Here is a 19227-nt window from a genome sequence, read left to right on the forward strand (position 1 = left end):
ATATATATATATATATATATATATATGTTTCAGTTTTCTAGTATGACACCAAAAGGTGAAGAATGCTGCCTTATTATCATATAACTGATTTGGAAGTCCTATAAAGAAAAGTTTCAAAAATATTGGGCATTTTCTCATCTAAAAGTAAACGTGTGTTCATCTCATGAAGAGAAAGAAAAACATCTATGGAAGCAACTATGTCAATCTCTTATCAGTTTTAAAACTAGTGATTGGCATTTTATGCATTTTTGTCAACCACGAAAAGATCAAATTGTTGGCATTTATCATAACAACATACAATGGAATTTGATGATACGTGTACTCTTTTTTCCCATTTAAAGTTAATAAAACTTTAATTGTTCCTCTTTTAAATAATCATATATGAAAACATTGAAAGAAGTGTTATAATGGTAAGCCATGTATGAATACTGGGAACCTTGATTTCATCAATATAATGTTATGTTTATAATTTGGTTAATTTCTCTTTTTTATTGTAAATTAATCTTTGTAATTTTTCTAAATTAAATAGCTCTACCATAGGCTATTAATACATTTCAACAAAAAATTTTAATTAAATTGAGTTTTAATGTGGTTGCCATACATATGTTCTTCACTAGATGATCTTAATTTAAAAACATAACATTGACCTGTCTAGGACTACAGTTATATATCATTATAACACCTCATATCAAACTAATTATGTACTACAAGAGCCTTTATACTTCTCTGCTCTCAGACTATTCAAAAATAGCACATTTGATGTTAAACATAATGTAAATTGGGTAATGATAAAATATAAAAAAGGAAAGCAAATTTAAAAGTATAACAAAATGTGTACAAGCCATCCTATTTAGTTTTTACAGATAAATTCACTCAGGGAACTCTCAAATTGTTAGTGCTCTAAAAGAAGCAAATTAAAGGATATTTCTACATTTTCTGGTACTATTGTTTAAAAGAATGACTTATTTTTATTTCCCCATTTACGAAATGAATGCGGTAAGGAAGGGGTAAGGAAAAGCTAACTAGAACACTACACAGTTAAAACAAGATGGGTCCCCAAATAGTAGGACTATTTGATTGTACAATGAAATGAACAGGCCACAGTAAAAAACCAAGAGTTCAGCATGCATAAAATGCATGTGCACTGAGCACATGCACCAGGTGACAATAAGTTTGTTACTAATAAAAAGAAGAATCAGAGCACATCCTCAATAATAGGAAAGAATTTTCACAGCTGTGACCCAACAGTTCTGTACCCCTAAGATAGGCAAATTTGGGTTATGTTGCTAGATATAGCAGCATGAAAGTCAATGGAAAGGCCTAAAATGGAAGTTGAAAAGAAGAACGAAAACAACAGTCATACAGGAAGCAAAAAGAGCCAAACACATCACAAAACAAGACTGGAATAGCTCTATTATTGTGGGTTAATGAAGTCACTGTAGTGCAGAGCACATGACCCTTTAGGACTTGAAAGGCTATTTGATGTCACCATGAGAATTATTTAAAAGCTGGATAGAAATATTTTGGTATAGGAGAATTTTGAGGAAAGTTGACTTTCCCCACTAAAGAGATCCTAGAACTTCTATCTTTTCACAGTCCTCTTTCTGCTTCAACTTCACATTTGATACTGTTGACAACTCCAAGTTTCCTATAAGTTTTCTCCTCTGATTCCTGTGATATAATATCACTCTGTTTTCTTGTTTATTCTCATTTTTAATTCCCTTTCCTCTTCCTAAATCCTACCTAATGCATTCCACAAGCCTCAATTCTAAGACACCATTCTGTACTGTTCACATACTTTTTTCATTAGGTAGAAACTCCTGTCATCTTATAACTATGGATCTAGAATTTTATCTCCAGTGCCGACCTTTAATCTAAACTCCCATTCAATAGTTTGGTTTAACAAATATTTGTTGAGTTCTAATTTTGATGTGTGAGAGATTTTGCTGAGTTTGCACCATCGCCTTACAAGATATCACCACATGGAGGCGTACTAACATCATCACAAACTCCAAAAGCTCCAAACATCTTTTTGTAAGCATAACCAAGTAACCCATTCAGAATGTTTCTTATAAACATCCTTGCTTTCATTATCATTATAACTATCAATCAGCTTTGCTGAGATAAAAATACAACTATCACAGTAGGTTGCAAAACAACAAAAATTTATTTCTTACTCACACTGCATGTGAGCTAAGGTTCCCTGTAGCTATGTCCCACATATCTCTTCATCTCAGCCCTAAGGCTGAAGGAGCAAGCTGGATCTAAGGTATGCCATTCTTCTACCAGAGGGAAAGACTGAGAACACTTCTTTAAAGCTTCAGTTTGGGTGTGGTGTATATCCCATCTGCCTACAACACACAGCCAAGCCCCACATCAGTGGGATGGGTATGAATCATCCTTTCTATGAAGAAGGGGAGATGGGATGACTAATTTTGAACAAGAATACAATTCACCCTGGCATATATCGATGTTAATCATCATCTACATTGACCATAGCAAACATCTTCCAACTTGTATCCCTGTGAATCATTTATTTATCCAGTTGGTAAAAATTTCAGTAGGCCTTTTATGTGTCAGTCACTGTGATATTTTTGAGATATAATAAATAGGCTCATCACTGCTACCCAGGAGCTTCCCATCAAATGAGAGAGATGTAAATAAACAAATGTATCAGTGAGACAAATGGCCATATGACAAGCATTTAAGAAGACAAAATTAATATTTTCAGTATTCCTGAATTTTACTTTCTACTAGACTGGGAAAAGTTGATCTTCAAGTAAAGTCTTGAGGGATACGTAGGAAATCAGAGCAATGAGAGGCATGTTAGAGTAAAGAACAGCATTCCAGGCAGAGGGAACAGCATTTGCCAAAAATCTTTAGGTGATAAGGACACTGCATATTTGGGCAATGGCAAGTGGTTGAATATGACTAAAGCATATTTATACAGGTATAGCAAGAAGTGACGTTAGATAAGAAGCAATGGTTAGACCATGGAAGACCTCACATGTCATGTGAAAAAGCAAGGACTTTACATTGTATGCTATGGGAAGGAGGACCACAGGCATGACAGTAAAATGATGCAGTTTAGTTTGGAATCAAGAGACTTTTAAGAGGGAAAGTAAAAATGATTTGATGACCAATAGAAGGTGGGGTAGGGAACAAGAGGTGGTAGAGAGTCTAGGATGACTGTTTCTCTGGGTTCGATTTCTGGTTGAATTGCAGTACTATTTACCTGAAATAAAGGACTATAGGAGGAGCCAATTTGGGCCTTCTGAGGGACATCTAGAGAAGACGTTTAGTATTTAGTATGTGGATCTATATAGATCATGTGGATCAGGAGCTGAGAACCCTAGGCACATCGTTTAGTCTCCCTAAGTACCAATTTCTTCATCTATAAAACAGATACCACCTGCACATTCTTCTTAACAGAACCATTGCTCATGACATAATGAGACAGTAATTGCAAAAACTATTTTTAAATTAAAAAATCATTTAAAAACATATTAATATAAAATTATTTTATAAAAGTCATACTGAACTCCTTACCAACCTTCTGTTATTCCCCACTGTCTGCATAATTTAGAGCAACTATCTATTTCTGTATACGTTATGCTCATTCCTAATTTCAAACTTTCATTCATGTTTTCTTCCCAAGGGTTAGCTCAAGTGTCATTTCCTTGACCTTCAGAGCCTATGCTAACTTCCCACCTGAATACTTATTACCTCTATTTGTGTGTGTATGTGTCTGTGTATGTGTGTGTTTTGATGGGCAAAGTCTCCTTTAAATTGACTTTCTTTTTAAATTAATTTATTTAATAGATAATACATTCACATTGTTTAAAATTCAAACGCTACAAATGAGTTGACATTGAAGTCTCTCTCCCATGCCTGTCCCTCAACTGCTCAGTTCTCTTCCCCCCAGGCAGTTAATATCATCAGGTTTTTTGTGTGTGATCTTTCCAGAGATCCTTCCAGAGTCAAGCAAATTAAATCAGTGGCTTTCAAATAATGCCCTGGTGGCTCAGGCGACAATAGAAAACACAGGAAAAGAAATGAAACAGTTGCATTTGTCTAGCTTCCAAAATAGTTGCACTACCTATACATTGCATGGGTCTATTTTGCATACTATAAAGGAATACAGAGATAGACTAATTCATTTATTTATTATTATTATTATTATTATTATTATTATGAGACAGAGTCTCCCTCTGTCGCCCAGGCTGGAGTGCAGTGGCGCGATCTTGGCTCACTGCAAGCTCCGCCTCCCGGGTGCACGCCATTCTCCTGCCTCAGCCTCCCGAGTAGCTGGGTAGCTGGGAGTACAGGTGCCCACCACCACGCTCGGCTAATTTTTTGTGTTCTTAGTAGAGACAGGGTTTCACTATGTTAGCCAGGATGATCTCGATCTCCTGACCTCGTGATCCACCTGCCTTGGCCTCCCAAAGTCCTGGGATCACAGACCTGAGCCTCCGCACCCAGCCCCAGACAGACTAATTTATATATAAAGAAGAGAGGTCAATTTGGCTCATCTGTACTTGGTATCAGCCTCTGCTCAGCTTCTGGTGAGGGCTCAGGATGCTTTTACTCATGGTGGAAGGTAAAGGGAGAGCAGGCATGTCACATGGCAAAAGAGGGAGCAGTTCAAGCTGCCAGACTCCTTTAAACAATCAGCTCTCATGTGAATTAACACAACCAGAACTCACTCATTACTGTGGGGAGGGGACCAAGTCTTTCATGAGTGATCCTCCCCCACGACCCAAACACCTCCAACCTGGCCCCACCTCCAACACTGGGGTTATATTTCAATATGAGATTTAGAGGGGACTGATATGGTTTGGCTGTGTCCCCACCCAAATTTCACGTTAAATTGTAATAATCCCCAGGTGTCAAGGGTGAGGCCGGATGGAGATAACTGAATCATGGGGGGAGTTTTCCTCATACTGTCCTCATAGATAGTGAACAAGTCTCACAAGATCTGATGGTTTTATAGGGGGCTTTTCCTCCTTTTGCTCATTCTCTCTTGCTTGCCACCATGTAAGACATGCCAAACCTTCCACCATGATTGTGAGGCCTCCCCAACCATGTGGAACTGTGAGTCCATTAAACTTCTTTTTCTTTATAAATGACCCTACCTCAGGTATGTTTTTATTAGCAGCATGAAAACAGACTAATACAGGGACAAATATTCAAACTAGATCATATCTCTTTTACACATAGGACTAAGAATTTTGCTAAAATTGTAGTTAGAGATGGTTCTATTACTAGTTTTAAAATGACTGTTCTATACCATTCATTTTATAACTTAATCATATACTGTATGATATGGTTATTATTATATATAACTGTAAGGCCAAAAAATTATGCAGCAGAAATTAAGAAAATGATGATTTAAGCAAACTTAATATAGGATTAAGGGTGTGACAGTGCAAACAGTATCCTCAACTCATGTCCCACTGCCCAACCCAAGAAAATAGCAGATCATTTCATGTACTCTTGCTTCGGAAGGTTTACATGTGATTGTCCATTCCTGGCTTTGTTTTTCTAAAACCTAAGCTTTGAGGCAATATGTTGGCGGAAGGTGGGCAGAGCAGTGTGAGGTGTAAAAGAAGTGGTGTGGGCATAGGATGAAAAGAGAGGAAAGATTCCACATGCCTAGGAAAGAACTGAACATTAGCCTTCTGAAATGAAGCAATACAGCATTTGGCATCCCTATGGCTCCTGGGAGGTGGCTAAAACTCTAGGGGTAAGCTTCATGGCAGCTGTGGGGAAGATGGGCCTCTAAGCACTAGGGATATCAACTCTGGTAAAAATTCCCATTCCCTTAATGTGGTTCAGCAGCCATAGAGTCTTCTAAGGATTAACTTGGAAGGTTCAAACACAACATCTTGGACAGTGGACATCTTTTGAATGAAGGCTCCATGAAGGCAAGAATCTCTGATAACGCTGGCACAGGTTAAGTCCCACAGGACCTCCCTATAAAGGAGAAAAATCCCCAATAAGGGCTGAGATTGAATTGCCTACCAGCTCAATATATAAGGATTTTGAAATCAGGTCAAACTGACTTTGAGAACTCTTCTCCACATAACAGTAATAGTAATAACAGCAATAGCAGTGTGTCCCTGAGGAAGGAAGCTGAGCATCAGATTCTTCATCTATAAAATAGTGATAATATTCATAGGTTTGGTATAATACTATCCATAGTTGGTATACACATGAAGAATGTAAAATGCTTAAAGCAATATTACACTTTCACTAGGCAATCAAGAAATGGGAGCGATTTTAATCTCATTTGATAATTATTTTTTGAGATTCCATTATGTTTCATGCCTTATGTTAGGCAGTGTGTACACAATGGCAAAAATAAATAAATACATACATGCATACATACATAAATCAGACCTATTCTCAAGGAGCTTAGAGCTTACCAGATTTAAAAAACATCACGAACCAATCTAAACGAGGAAAAGCTTCATGTTTTGATTTTGTTTTCAAAAGAACCAAAAAATAATTAGATTTGGTGATTATGCTGGGTGATACCCTTTTTGATCAAATCCAGTTGAGATGCTAAAGTAACAAAACAAATATTCTTAGGTGGCTTATTATTTGAACTTTTAAAAGTATTTTTTTAACCAGCAACCCCAGCATCATTAAAATAAATACACATTCCCAAGGTGAATACTTTGAAAACAGTTACTGAAATGTATTAACTCTTATATGTTTGGTTAAAAAGAGGTCTCAGCCTGGTGCAGTGACTCATGCCTGTAATCCCAGCATTTGGGAGGCCAAGGAGGGTGGATCACCTGAGGTCAGGAGTTCAAGACCAGCCTGGCCAACATGGTGAAACCCTTCTCTACTAAAAATACAAAAACTAGCTGGGCGTGGTGGGGGGACACCTGTAATCCCAGCTACTTGGGAGGCTGAGACAGGAGAATCGCTTGAACCCAGGAACGTCTTACATGCATAAGTATACTCTACTGTCTTGGTCCATACCATTAACATACAACCTCGATCGCTTATAAATAATGGGACTAAAGGTGCTCATTACTCCACAGAATACTTTAATTTCTTGGTCATCCTGGTTAAGTAACAAGATTCTATCAAAAATTGGTTTGAAGAAGCTCCTAGTGAGAAAACCAAGGACTATTTGAGCACCAAACCATTTAGTGAGAGTAGTTGACTATAACCCACCCATTGAATAAAATAGGAATCCATGACTTCATACTCATATAAATACATGAATAAATAAATAAATGGGAGAGACGAAAATCTTTTATAGCAAAATGCTGGTAAGTAAATGTAGGAGAAACAATGGAATTAGAAAATCACTGTTGGACCACTACAGTAATAATTGATTCTGGTAAGAATCATCATTGGATGCTAAACCTAGCACACAAAAGTTTAATGAGGAAAAATATGTATACATAGCATTTAAATATCCCCTCATGAGAGACAAATAGTAAGTTGATAGTGTAGAAACCCAAGAGACCCTACTTTAAACAAAGTTAACAACATTTATTGGACAAACTGATGACATATGCATCATAATATGATGTATTGAGATGTATTTCTGCTAAAAATGCATAACCAGAATCTAACACTGAAGAAACACTAGCAAACAAAAATTGAGAAATAATCTGAAAATAACTAGTCTGTACTCTTCAAAAATATTAGGGTTATGAAAAGTGGAGACAGACGAAAAAATTATTCTAGATTAAAGGTGACTAAACAGACACAACAAATACTAACTACAAAGTGAAATCCTAGTTTGTACCCTGGAAAAGATTTTTTGACATTACTGGTACAATAAATGACTATAAATGACATTACTGGTACAATCAGTAAAATGTGAATAGCGTCTCTACAATAGTTTCGTACACATGTCAATTTCCTGATTTTAATATTGTAATAAGATTATGTAGGGCCGGGTATGGTTGCTCACGCCTGTAATCCCAGCACTTTGGGAGGCCAAGGTGGGCAGATCATAAGGTCAAGAGATTGAGACCATCTGGCTAACATGGTGAAACCCCGTCTCTACTAAAAATACAAAAATTAGGCAGGTGTGGTGGTGGGCACCTGTAGTCCCAGCTACTCGGGAGGCTGAGGCAGGAGAATCGCTTGAACCCAGGAGGCAGAGGTTGCAGTTAGCCGAGACTGTGCCATTGCACCCTGGGACGACAGAGCGAGACTCTGTCTTAAAAAAAAAAAAAAAAAAGATTATGTAAACAATATGCATACAATATATTGAGAGATAAGGAGACATAACTTCTGTAACTTAGTGTCAAATGAATAAAATAATGCATATAGGGAAAAAATGTATATAGAGAAGAGGAAATAATAATGCGAATTTTTTCACTTGATTAAAAAAATGTGAGTGGAGAATATATGAAAGTTCTTTGTACTAGTTTTGCAACTTTTCTGTAAATCTGATTTTTTTTCAAAATTTAAAATTTATTTTAAAGTGGCCTGAATGTAAATGATAGCACAATAAATTTTAAAAATCATATGCCGCCTGGGCACAGTGGCTCATGCCCATAATCCCAGCATTTCGGGAGGCAGAGGCAGACAGATCACTTGAGGCCAGGAGTTGGAGACCAGCTTGGCCAACATGGTGAAACCCTGTCTACACCAAAAATACAAGAAAATTAGCCGGGCGTGGTGGCAGATCCCTGTAATTCCAGCTACTCGGGAAGTTGAGGCAGGAGAATCGTTTGAACCAGGGAGGCAGAGGTTGCAGTGAGCCAAGATCACACCACTGCACTCCAGCCTGGACAACAGAGCAAGACGTTGTCTCAAAAAAATAATAATAATAAGTAAATAAGAATAAATAAATAAAAATCATACATCAAAATTGGAAAGAAAGAAGAAAAGGAAGGGAGAAAGAAGGTGGAGTAAGAAAACTTATGTTTAAAAATAGTATTTAAAAGCCATCAATAGGAATTTCACATACAAAAGAAGCACTGATATTTGTTTACATTTTTTCCATACCTGTGAGACATATGGACCCAAATATGAAATAAAAATTCTGTATTAAAATGGTATAAATTAAGTTTGGATAGAATATGGAATATATACTGTAGCCAATGGAATTCTTTGGTTTTATGTGTCTTTAAATAGAAAATACGGGTTTTTCATCTGTATACCAGATAAAAGGTTATTACCAAAATCCCTAGCAATCAAATTGAAAAAAATAAAAGAAGAAAAATCAAATCTCTTCTTCACTGTTTAAGAATATAACATTATGCCCAGGAAACATCTATAACACTTCCTTCTATCTGACTTCATCTGCTTCCATTGGCTCTGTCCAATGTCAGCAATTGTCAAAGATTCTTAAAACTATTGTTTCTACAACCACACTCATTTTTTTCAGAAGAGCATCTCATGAAGATCATGCAAATTTAACTCTTCAACAATATAGAAGAGTATATATTTAACTATATTAATTTCAGTATATAAACACAGAGACATAGATAATATGAAGGAAATACAAATTATCCTGATCACCTTTAATATTCTAAAATATCAAGTTGTAGATTCTAGGGTTATCAGTTGAATAGCACTTTAGATGGATTGATAGTGAATCCAATATCTACACTTAAACCCTGAAAGTCTCTTTTCCCTCTTCAGTTTTCTTTCCTATTTATTATAAATACAGCTTCAAAGACATCTGTCTTTCTTTGCTGTCCTCCTAATTTCTATTGTCACTAACTCTAAGAAAGACAAGCTTCAAAACATAGGAGGTTTCCTGACTGACTGTATAAAAAGCGTATGCCTACGTATCTATCTATCTATCCACACACCACACTTCACATATAATAAAATCATCATGTGATTATGCATAAGTGAGAGAAATGTAAAATGGAGCTAATCTGATTTGAAAATCTCTCACTTATATTACTCCAAGCAAACTGCCTCGATAGTTTTTGAATAATACTAACAACAGCATCACAAATGAAAACTTACCATTTTTGAGCACTGCCTAGGTGCCAATCACAGTTCCGGGTATTTTACGTACAGTGTTTCACTTAATTTTAACAAAAATCTGCCACACATTCTTATCTTTATTTTAAAGACAAGGTACATAAGCAAGGTCCACACAGGTTAAATAACTTGCCCACAGTCATCAAACCTCTGTCATCAGGTCTAAAGCCTGTGTTCTTTCTACAGTTCAGTGAGAGTCAAAAGGTAGGTGCAAGACTCAGAGATATTGCATAATTAATGTTTACCACAGTATCTGGCACCTAGCATATACTCTGTAACTATAAGTTACATCTTCTTCCCAATTTTTCCTTTCCAAAATGTTAAGCAGAAACAGAAATAGAGGAATTTGCTTTCAGAGCAATTCAAAGAGTTACTTTTAAAATGATGTTTTAACCAAAATCAAGACAGGAGAAGGGAAAAAAAAGTTTGTCTGGGCATGATGGCTCACACCTGTAATCCCAGCACTTTGGGAGGCTGAGGTAGGCAGATCACCTGAGGTCAGGAGCTCGAGACCAGCCTAGTCAATATGGAGAAACCCATCTCTACTAAAAATATAAAAAGATTAACCAGGTGTGGCGGCTGGGGTCTGTAATCTCAGCTACTTGGGAGGCTGAGGCAGGAGAATCGCTTAACCCAGGAGGCAGAGGTTGCGGTGAGATGAAATCATGCCATTGCACTCCAGCCTGGGGAACAGAGTGAGACTCTGTCTCAAAAAAAAAAAAAAAAAATTACTATACTCAGACTGATGACCAATCAGTATCAATTTTTGGCTTCTACCAGTAAAGGGAGCACAGCATAGTAGAAACAGAATTGTTGTTCATTCTTCTATTCATAGATATAAGTGCTAATTATTTAATATATGCCAGGCACCATGCTCTGAGAGTGCAACGCTAATGAGACATAGTCTCTGTCCTTAGCAGATTAGGCAGAGGATCTTGGCAATTACCAGACAACTGTGCCCAATGTAAAAACTTCTATAGCAACTGTAAGGTTGCTACATATACTGAATGTACCATTATGCGTTCATGGACAAGTGGATGAGACTCAGTTTCCTAGCCTGTTCCTTGTTAAAAGTAACAACAGTTACTTTTAATAAGCATCCTAACATATGAATTAAATAATTACACAAAATGCCTGGTATACAGCAGTTGTTTAATAAATAATAGCTAGTATAACAGCACCATATAATCATTGTTGCTTTCCAATAATAATTAATCACAAACAAATTTGTGATAATCCACAAATAAGTTTAACTTTCTATAAAAAAAAATTCTAGAATGATACATCATTTATTAAATTAGTTAAATCTTATTTACACCCATGAAACAAAATTTATCAGAAAGTCCTGAAGAGAAGACAAAAGAAGGCTTATTGTTTGCTTTGACCAATTTAGCGTCCTGATGAGGATATTTATTGACTGTGTTCTGGGCAAAGCATTAGCCTAAAATATTGGTGATCCAAAAAGGAAGTGGGCTGCAGCGCCCACTCTCAAAAAGCTCACCATGTACAAAGTACAAACGATCATTAATGAATAAGCATAAATGCATATACTGTGAAAAGTATTTCAAGCAAAAATAATATCAGTGTAGTTTGGGTACCAAAAAAATGGGTCAATTATCCATGGAAATATCAGAAAATGCTTTCAAAAAGAGGTCTCATACTAGAAAGTAAGCCCAATTTTGTCCTTACATAAATACTCATCATCAGTAATTTCCAAAATATATGGAAATAGGACTAAGGTGAATAAATTACAGCATATTGTACAATTCAAATGCTAACATATGTACATTTTATATTTACCTGCACAGTTAGTTGGTATTGCTTTCTGCCTAAGAAACTTCTCCACCATTTTTGAATAATTGTTACAATTCTGTTTAAATGCCTAGGATAAAAAATATGCTTATTAGTATCCTTTCACTGAAACAAGGAGGTCAGTTAAATCTTTGTTAGAATACTCTCCTACAATTCAAGAATTCAAATTCAAGAGCAAGTTTATGTGCACTTTTAAAGAGTAGAAAGTTATTGTGGGATAGACTTAATCATTTCTAGAAGTAGAAGAAAACAGCATTGGTAACTATTCGTTAGTTCTTTGGGGCTTATTATTACACAATACTTAATCCCAGTTCTTCTTCAACACTTACTTTTTAAAATATTTCTGAATGTTAAGACTATAAAACAGGTCACAGTGACATGTTGAGAAATAAGCCAGGCACTATTGATGTAAATCATTATTAACAATTAGAAATAATTCATGAGGGCCAGGCACAGTGGCTCATGCCTGTAATCCCAGCACTTTGGGAGGCCAAGGCAGGTGGATCACCTGAGCTTAGGAGTTTGAGACCAGCCTGACCAACGTGGTGAAACCGCCCCCATCTCTACTAAAAATACAAAAATTAGCCAGGTGTGGTGGTGCATGCCTGTAGTCCCGGCTACTCTGGAGGCTGGGGCAGGAGAATCGCTTGAACGAGGGAGGCAGAGGTTGCAGTGAGCCGAGATCGCGCCACTGCACTCCAGCCTAGGCAACGGAGCAAGACTGTCTCAAAAAAAAAGAGAAAGAAAGAGAGAAAGGCGGGGGGGAGGGGAGAGAGAGAGAGAGAGAGAGAGAGAGAGAGAGAGAGAAATTCATGAGGTTAACAAATAGTTCTCCTCTTCATTCTTTTCCTGTAATCCTCAGTCTATCCAAGCCAACATCATGTTAGCCTGCTGAACTCAAAAATCCTCGATTTGTCACCATGATCCTTAGTTTATATAGTGGCCAAAAGAGAAACCTTGTCTTCCGGGCGCGGTGGCTCATGCCTGTTATCCCCACACTTTGGGAAGCTAAGGCGGGCGGATCACCTGAGGTCGGGAGTTGGAGACCAGCCTGACCAACATGGAGAAACCTTGTCTCTACTAAAAATACAAAATTAGCTGGGCATGGTGGTACATGCCTGTAATCCCAGCTACTTGGGAGGCTGACGCAGGAGAATCGCTTGAATCTGGGAGGAGGAGGTTGCGGTGAACCGAAATCATGCCATTGCACTCCAGCCTGGGCAAAAACTCTATTTCAAAAAAAAAAAAAAAAAAAAAAAAGAGAGAGAGAGAGAGAGAAGCCTTGTCTTCACAGTTTAAATCTGCATGTCTAGCTCTTACTAGACAGTATAAGGAAGTTTTATATAGCATATTTCCCAGCCTGATGAGTTATTATTGGAGTAGGCATATTTTCATCTACCTTATCCAGGAAAATATTTTTAAGAATTGATGGGACACTGAGGGAAAGTTTGGGCACTGAAAAAAAAAGTTAAGATAGAGTTAAGAGTTAAGATAGGGACAAATTTCCATCTCTTTGTATAGTCAGAATGACATCATCCACGCATCACTTTCGTTTATCTACCAACATGGTGGAAAGGATTGAAACTGTTTTCTCTTTTTCCCCTTTCTTACCAGCCAATGAATTTATTTGCTATAAATACAAACCCGGTCATTTGTAGATCCTTAGGAATTTGGGAAAAGGAATCTGGGCAAGTGTGTCTGTAATATTGAGAATTTTACTTATTTATTTATTTTGAGGTAGAATCTTACTCTGTTGCCCAGGCTGGAATGCAGTGGCACCTTCTCAGCTCACTGCAACCTTCCCCTTCTGGGTTCAAGGGATTCTCCTGCCTCAACCTCCTACGTACCTGGGATTACAGACATGCACCATCATGCCGGGCTAATTTTTGTATTTTTAGTAGAGATAGGGTTTCACCATGTTGGCCAGGCTGGTCTCGAACTCCTGACCTCAAGTGATCCATCCGCCTCAGCCTCCCAAAGTGCTGGGATTACAGGAGTGCGCCACTGTGCCCGGCCAATATTGAGAATTTTAAAAAGAGATACAGTCAATATAATTTAGTTTTGGTAAGAAAAGATCAGAAATACTGTGCATTTCTTTTAAAAGAATACCATACAATTTATTAACTACATTATGAGCAAAATAAAAAATTATTTGAAATGAGCACTGCATGAATAAATTACATTTTCTAAGGAATATATTTTTATGATATATCTGAGGTTTCCATGACAAAACCAATATACCTGATATATGCCCGAACTTGACATCCTCGAAACCAGCTCTGGATTTTAACTGCTGCATCATTCTCCTTTATTCTAAATGGATCTACAACACTAAAACAAAATGTTTAAAAAGCACTTCATTAGTAACCAATATAATTCTAAAGCAAGTCAACCTGTTAAACTTGATTTTTAATTTCTTCCAAAATGATAATTATAAATTCAAATGTCATTTTAAATAACATTAAAATATAAATAAATAAGGCATTTCAAAACCATGAGCTATGTTTTGAAAATTAAACTTTCTCTGAGAAGCCATGTGCTTTCAACAGCTTTGCTTTTTTAATTTTGATAATCACCAATTTTACAACTAATTAATTTGCCAGTAATTTTTATTAGGGAGTAAGAAATAAATGTGTTATTTTGACATTATTTTAAAAACATAACCATTTGAATTTACTATTTAAATGCTACTACACATGTATCATGCAAGAATAAAATGCTCACATATTTCACTCATTCATGAGTTGAATCCATCACAGAATGCATGTTCCATTAATAGCTGGAATTCTCAGAAAGTTAGGCAGGGGGAGGGCCATAGGGCTTATACAGAGATAAGAAATTCAAGTCAGTGATCCAGATGTGAGACATGTACAATATAGGGAGAATTCACATAAATCAGTAAGATTATATAAGGTGTAGATTAAGTGTAAAATAAACTGTAAAAACCACACAAGAGAATATATAAATAGTTGCATTACCTGATAATGAACAAAAGGCACCGTGATAAGATTACTATATGATGCAACAAAATCTGCTGGAAATAATTAAGAGTGTAAGACCACTCTAGACAATTAGGAATAGAAGAAAGGAAAGATTCCTTATTGTTGTATATTTGTACTGCATGTAACAAATTACAGAAGAGGTTTGAGTAAGGCACACCCAGTGACTCATTCCTGTAATCCCAGAACTCTGAGAGGCCAAGGTGGGTGGATCATCTGAGGTCAGGAATTTAAGACTAGCCTGGCCAACGTGGTGAAACTCTGTTTCTACTAAAAATATAAACATTAGTCAAGTGTGGTAGCGGGTGCCTGTAATCCCAGCTACTCGGGAGGTTGAGGCAGAAGAATCGCTTGAACCCAGGAGGCGGAGGTTGCAGTGAGCTGAGATAGCGCCATTGCACTCCAGCCTGGGCGACAGAGGGAGACTCCATCTCAAAATACAAAATTTTTTTTTAAAAAAGAGGCTTGACTAAAGTGTATTCTGGCATCATATTATTGTCCTCCATGTGGGAAGGAGAACAGCTTAAAGTCCTTTCCTCCAGAAGACGTTCCCTGACTTCCCAGACTACAATTAGGCCTTTCCATGTTACACTCTCATAGTTTTTCATAATATGTACCACGATCATATTTAAAAATTATTTAACGATGGTCTCTTCCACTAAACTTGAAATCATCAAAGGCAGTAATCTTGTCTATTTTGTCTTATACTGTACTCCCCATGGCCTCAGGAAAGGTAATTGGTGTATACTTCTAACACTCAACCTTTGTCTTACCAAAAATGCTACCTGAGGGAGAAACATGCCTGTTGGCATTTTCCATCCCAGTGAGAAATGCCACTCACAGGCTTCCCTCACTAGATCTACTCCCAACATTGAAACTTCTCCCTACTTTAGGATGACAGAGCTGCTGAGAGCCCATGAGTGCCCCTATCCTCTTAGTAACTTAAACCCTGAGTGATGATGGGAAAAAGGCAGACATGAAAGGAGCTGTTGAGAGAAATAGAAGGAAATAAATATGTTTTACTAAATAAAACCTTATGTGTCAGGCACTGTTCCTAACATTTTACATACCAGTGAATTAACTCATACGTAATCCTTTCAATACCTCTATGAAGAAGAGAATTATTATCCCTATTTGACAGAAGAAGATACCACTGTGGAGAAAGCATAGTAATATGCCCAAGGTCACATCTTTAGTAAGTGTCACTGCTGGCATTTAATCCTTGGTAGTCCTTCTCTAGAGGCTGGGGTTTTGTCTGTTTTCTTTTTTTTTTTTTTTTTGAGATGAAGTCTCGCTCTGCTGCCCATGCTGGAGTGCAGTGGTGTTATCTCGGCTCACTGCAACCTCTGCCTCCCAGGTTCAAGCGATTCTTCTGCCTCAGCCTCCGAGTAGCTGGGACTACAGGCACACGCCACCATGCCCCGTTAATTTTTGTATTTTCAGTAGAGACGGGGTTTCCCCATATTGGCCAGGCTGGTCTCGAACTCCTGACCTTGTGATCCACCCTCCTTGGCCTCCCAAAGTGCTAGGATTACAGGAGTGAGCCACTGCGCCCGGCTCAGAGGCTGGGTTTTTAACCATCACTGCTTCTAAAGTGGAAGAGAGTAAGAAATGAAAAGAGGAGAAGAAAGGGAAAGTAAAATGGAAGAAAAGGAAAATGCAAAAAATATTCATGTAATCAATTTCTAAATGCAGTATTGAGACTTTGTGGGAAAAGGTAGCACCAATCTCCCTAAAACAATAAAATAAACTGAGAGACTAAGAATATGAAATGATACCAACATCTAGAGCAACACCCTAAAATTTCAAACTGTTAGTTCGAAGTGTTCCAAGTGTTACTGATAAGAACTCATATATATTGCTGCTAAGAAACAGTTTGACCTTTGAACATATACAGAATAATTTTACTTACATAAGTAAAAACCACACAAAACTTTAGGGATGTTCATTAAGGATGTATACACATGTAGTAAAATTATAAGGAGAATGATAAAACACAAATTTCAAGACAGAAATGAAGGATGGGGGAAATGAGGAGATTAATAGTTGAAGCCAAGGCAAAAGGTCTTGGTTTTCAGAGTTTTATGCATAATATTAAAGAATTCTAGACTTGATTATCAAAATTTTGACCATGGAAACACATATCCTCAAAGTCTGATAATCTCTGTAAAGATTTACAGTAAAAGATACTAAATAACAACAATTAAAGAAAAAAAGAAAAAAACAAGGTCCAATCATAAGAAGCAAGTATAGCGTGCAGTGTCATAGAAGTTAATGGGAAGGCATCAAGATGGGAGATCACGATTAAGCAATGTTAAATACTGTGCAGAAGTCCTGGAAAACAAGGTCGTTATTCAACTGGTTGCAGGGTCAGAAGAAATTTTTCATTTTTCTTTTAAAATCTTATCCTGACTAATAACAAGATGGGATAGTGGAACAAAGACACTGTCATTAATGGCCAACATGGAAAAGATACAACAACACAATGTCCAGTAGAGCAGGCAACTCAAAGAAGATAGAGTGTGGAAAAAATAAGAATAATTTCATTCAATAAGGCTAATGTGCAATAAAATTCATGATAATAGAATACAACTGTTTCTTATGGTTACTTAAACCTTTTACCATTAATATTTAACACAACTATACTAGATGTTTTTCATCTTCTTCATATAGTCCATTTAAATTACTGAAAACATTTGTTTCTCCTTTCCCACCAACAATCGAAAATATGAAAAGGCACATAGATACATCTAATACTTCTTTTGAAGTTACTGTATTAGTTATTATGTATTAGTGTGAACTCACTCTTTATTTATAATTGTCATTAGAAACACAGAAGAGAAGCAGTCAAATTAACTGTTTCGGGTTTACGTTTTTTAATCTCTCGTGGTGGCACCAGTCAAGTGGAATATTAAATAATTTATTTTGGGGATATTAATAATGTGTATATATACAAGCACATATATTAATAAGAACTATACATTGCAATTAAAAGGAAGGAGGCACTAAAAATTAACTAGTAGTTAACTTACTACTGAACTTCAATGTATGTACTACAATTCGACTTCTATACATGTTTCTCTGTTGCCCTTTTTTTAACTGCTTAAAAACAAAATTTACAGATGCTGGGTTACCACTGGGATGCTGAATACTCATATAATATGTCATGAACTAGTAGACATTTTATGTTTAAAATGAAAAATGTGAGTAACACTTTATTTTAATGGTATATTAATTAGTTCCAAGTTACAATGAAAATCCTATAGCAGTGAATAAAATATGACACATACATGAATTTGAAATAAATTTATTATGATCAGTATTATCACAATGAATACTAAATGAATTAATAATGATGAAAGACCAAAAGTACTACCAGTAATGTAATAAAACATCAAGAAATAACTGGAAGTTTCCAGTCACTTCATCATCAACTAGAAATAAGTACTATAACCCTGGATAACACTATATTCATGTATATCATTAGTGGCCAGAAATTAACTGACAATAAGTAGAAAAGGAAAAAAAACAACGTGTAGTTAAATATCTTTCCAGTAATATGCAAAAAAAATGCATTTTACACATCAAGAGACTGTGCTGTCTGACCCATGTATATTACCTATGAATAAATACTAGATTAAAAACTCAATACTCTTTCTTTTTCATTATCATATAACTTGTAACTATTTTGGACAGTAGGAATAAAATTCCATTATTAGCTGCCCTGTGCTGTCAGATATGTTGATGTGTAAAATGATTATTGGTGTGCATATAATTTCACTACTAGGTCTTAAGGATTTCATGCTCATTAAAGGCAGAAACTACATAACTTAATCTATATTTTGTGTTCTGGTTATCACCCATGTGCTTAGTAATAGATGCCTGATGATGAGAAATAGGACTATATTTTAGAACTAGAATCTATGTTTCATATTTCATTAATAGTCTTCAACATTATTATTATTTCACAGCTCAAGGAATAATGGGTTGCAAATGCATTAGTATTAGATCATATACCCAGAGTTACCATAGTTGGTCGAATGTTAAATACTGTGCAGAAGTCATGGAAAACAAGGTCATTATAATTTAGAACTGGAACCTATAATATTAGTGCATTCAAAAATATTTTGTTTCCTAGCCAGGTGTGGTGGCTCACACCTGTAATCCCAGTACTTTGGGGGCCGAGGGGGGCAGATCACCTGAGGTCAGGAGTTCAATACCAGCCTGGCCAACATGGTGAAACCCCATCTCTATAAAAATTCAAAAATTAGCCAGACATGATGGTGGTTGCCTATAATCCCAGCTACTTGGGAGGCTGAGGCAGGAGAATTGCTTGAACCTGGGAAGCAGAGTTTGCAGTGAGCCGAGGTCGTGCCTTTGCACTCCAGCCTGGGCAACAGAGTGAGACTCCAGCTCAAAAAAAAAAAAAAAAAAA

The 19227-nt window shown here is 36.5% G+C and overlaps 1 protein-coding gene across 1 annotated transcript in view; it reads right to left on the bottom strand.

Annotated features, from left to right (window-relative positions):
* Nucleotides 1-19227, bottom strand: part of SPATA17 (spermatogenesis associated 17) — a 145236-nt gene that overhangs the window by 113530 nt on the left and 12479 nt on the right. Inside the window, exons 2-3 of the mRNA XM_017869929.1 lie at nt 14035-14124; nt 11782-11863 (exon numbers count right to left, since the gene is read on the bottom strand). Of these exons, the coding sequence (XP_017725418.1) occupies nt 11782-11863; nt 14035-14124 (172 nt within the window). The remainder of the gene's footprint in view (nt 1-11781; nt 11864-14034; nt 14125-19227) is intronic.

The sequence above is a fragment of the Rhinopithecus bieti genome, unplaced genomic scaffold (assembly GCF_001698545.2).
Source record: "Rhinopithecus bieti isolate Rb0 unplaced genomic scaffold, ASM169854v2 scaffold_1673, whole genome shotgun sequence".
NCBI lineage: Eukaryota > Metazoa > Chordata > Mammalia > Primates > Cercopithecidae > Rhinopithecus > Rhinopithecus bieti.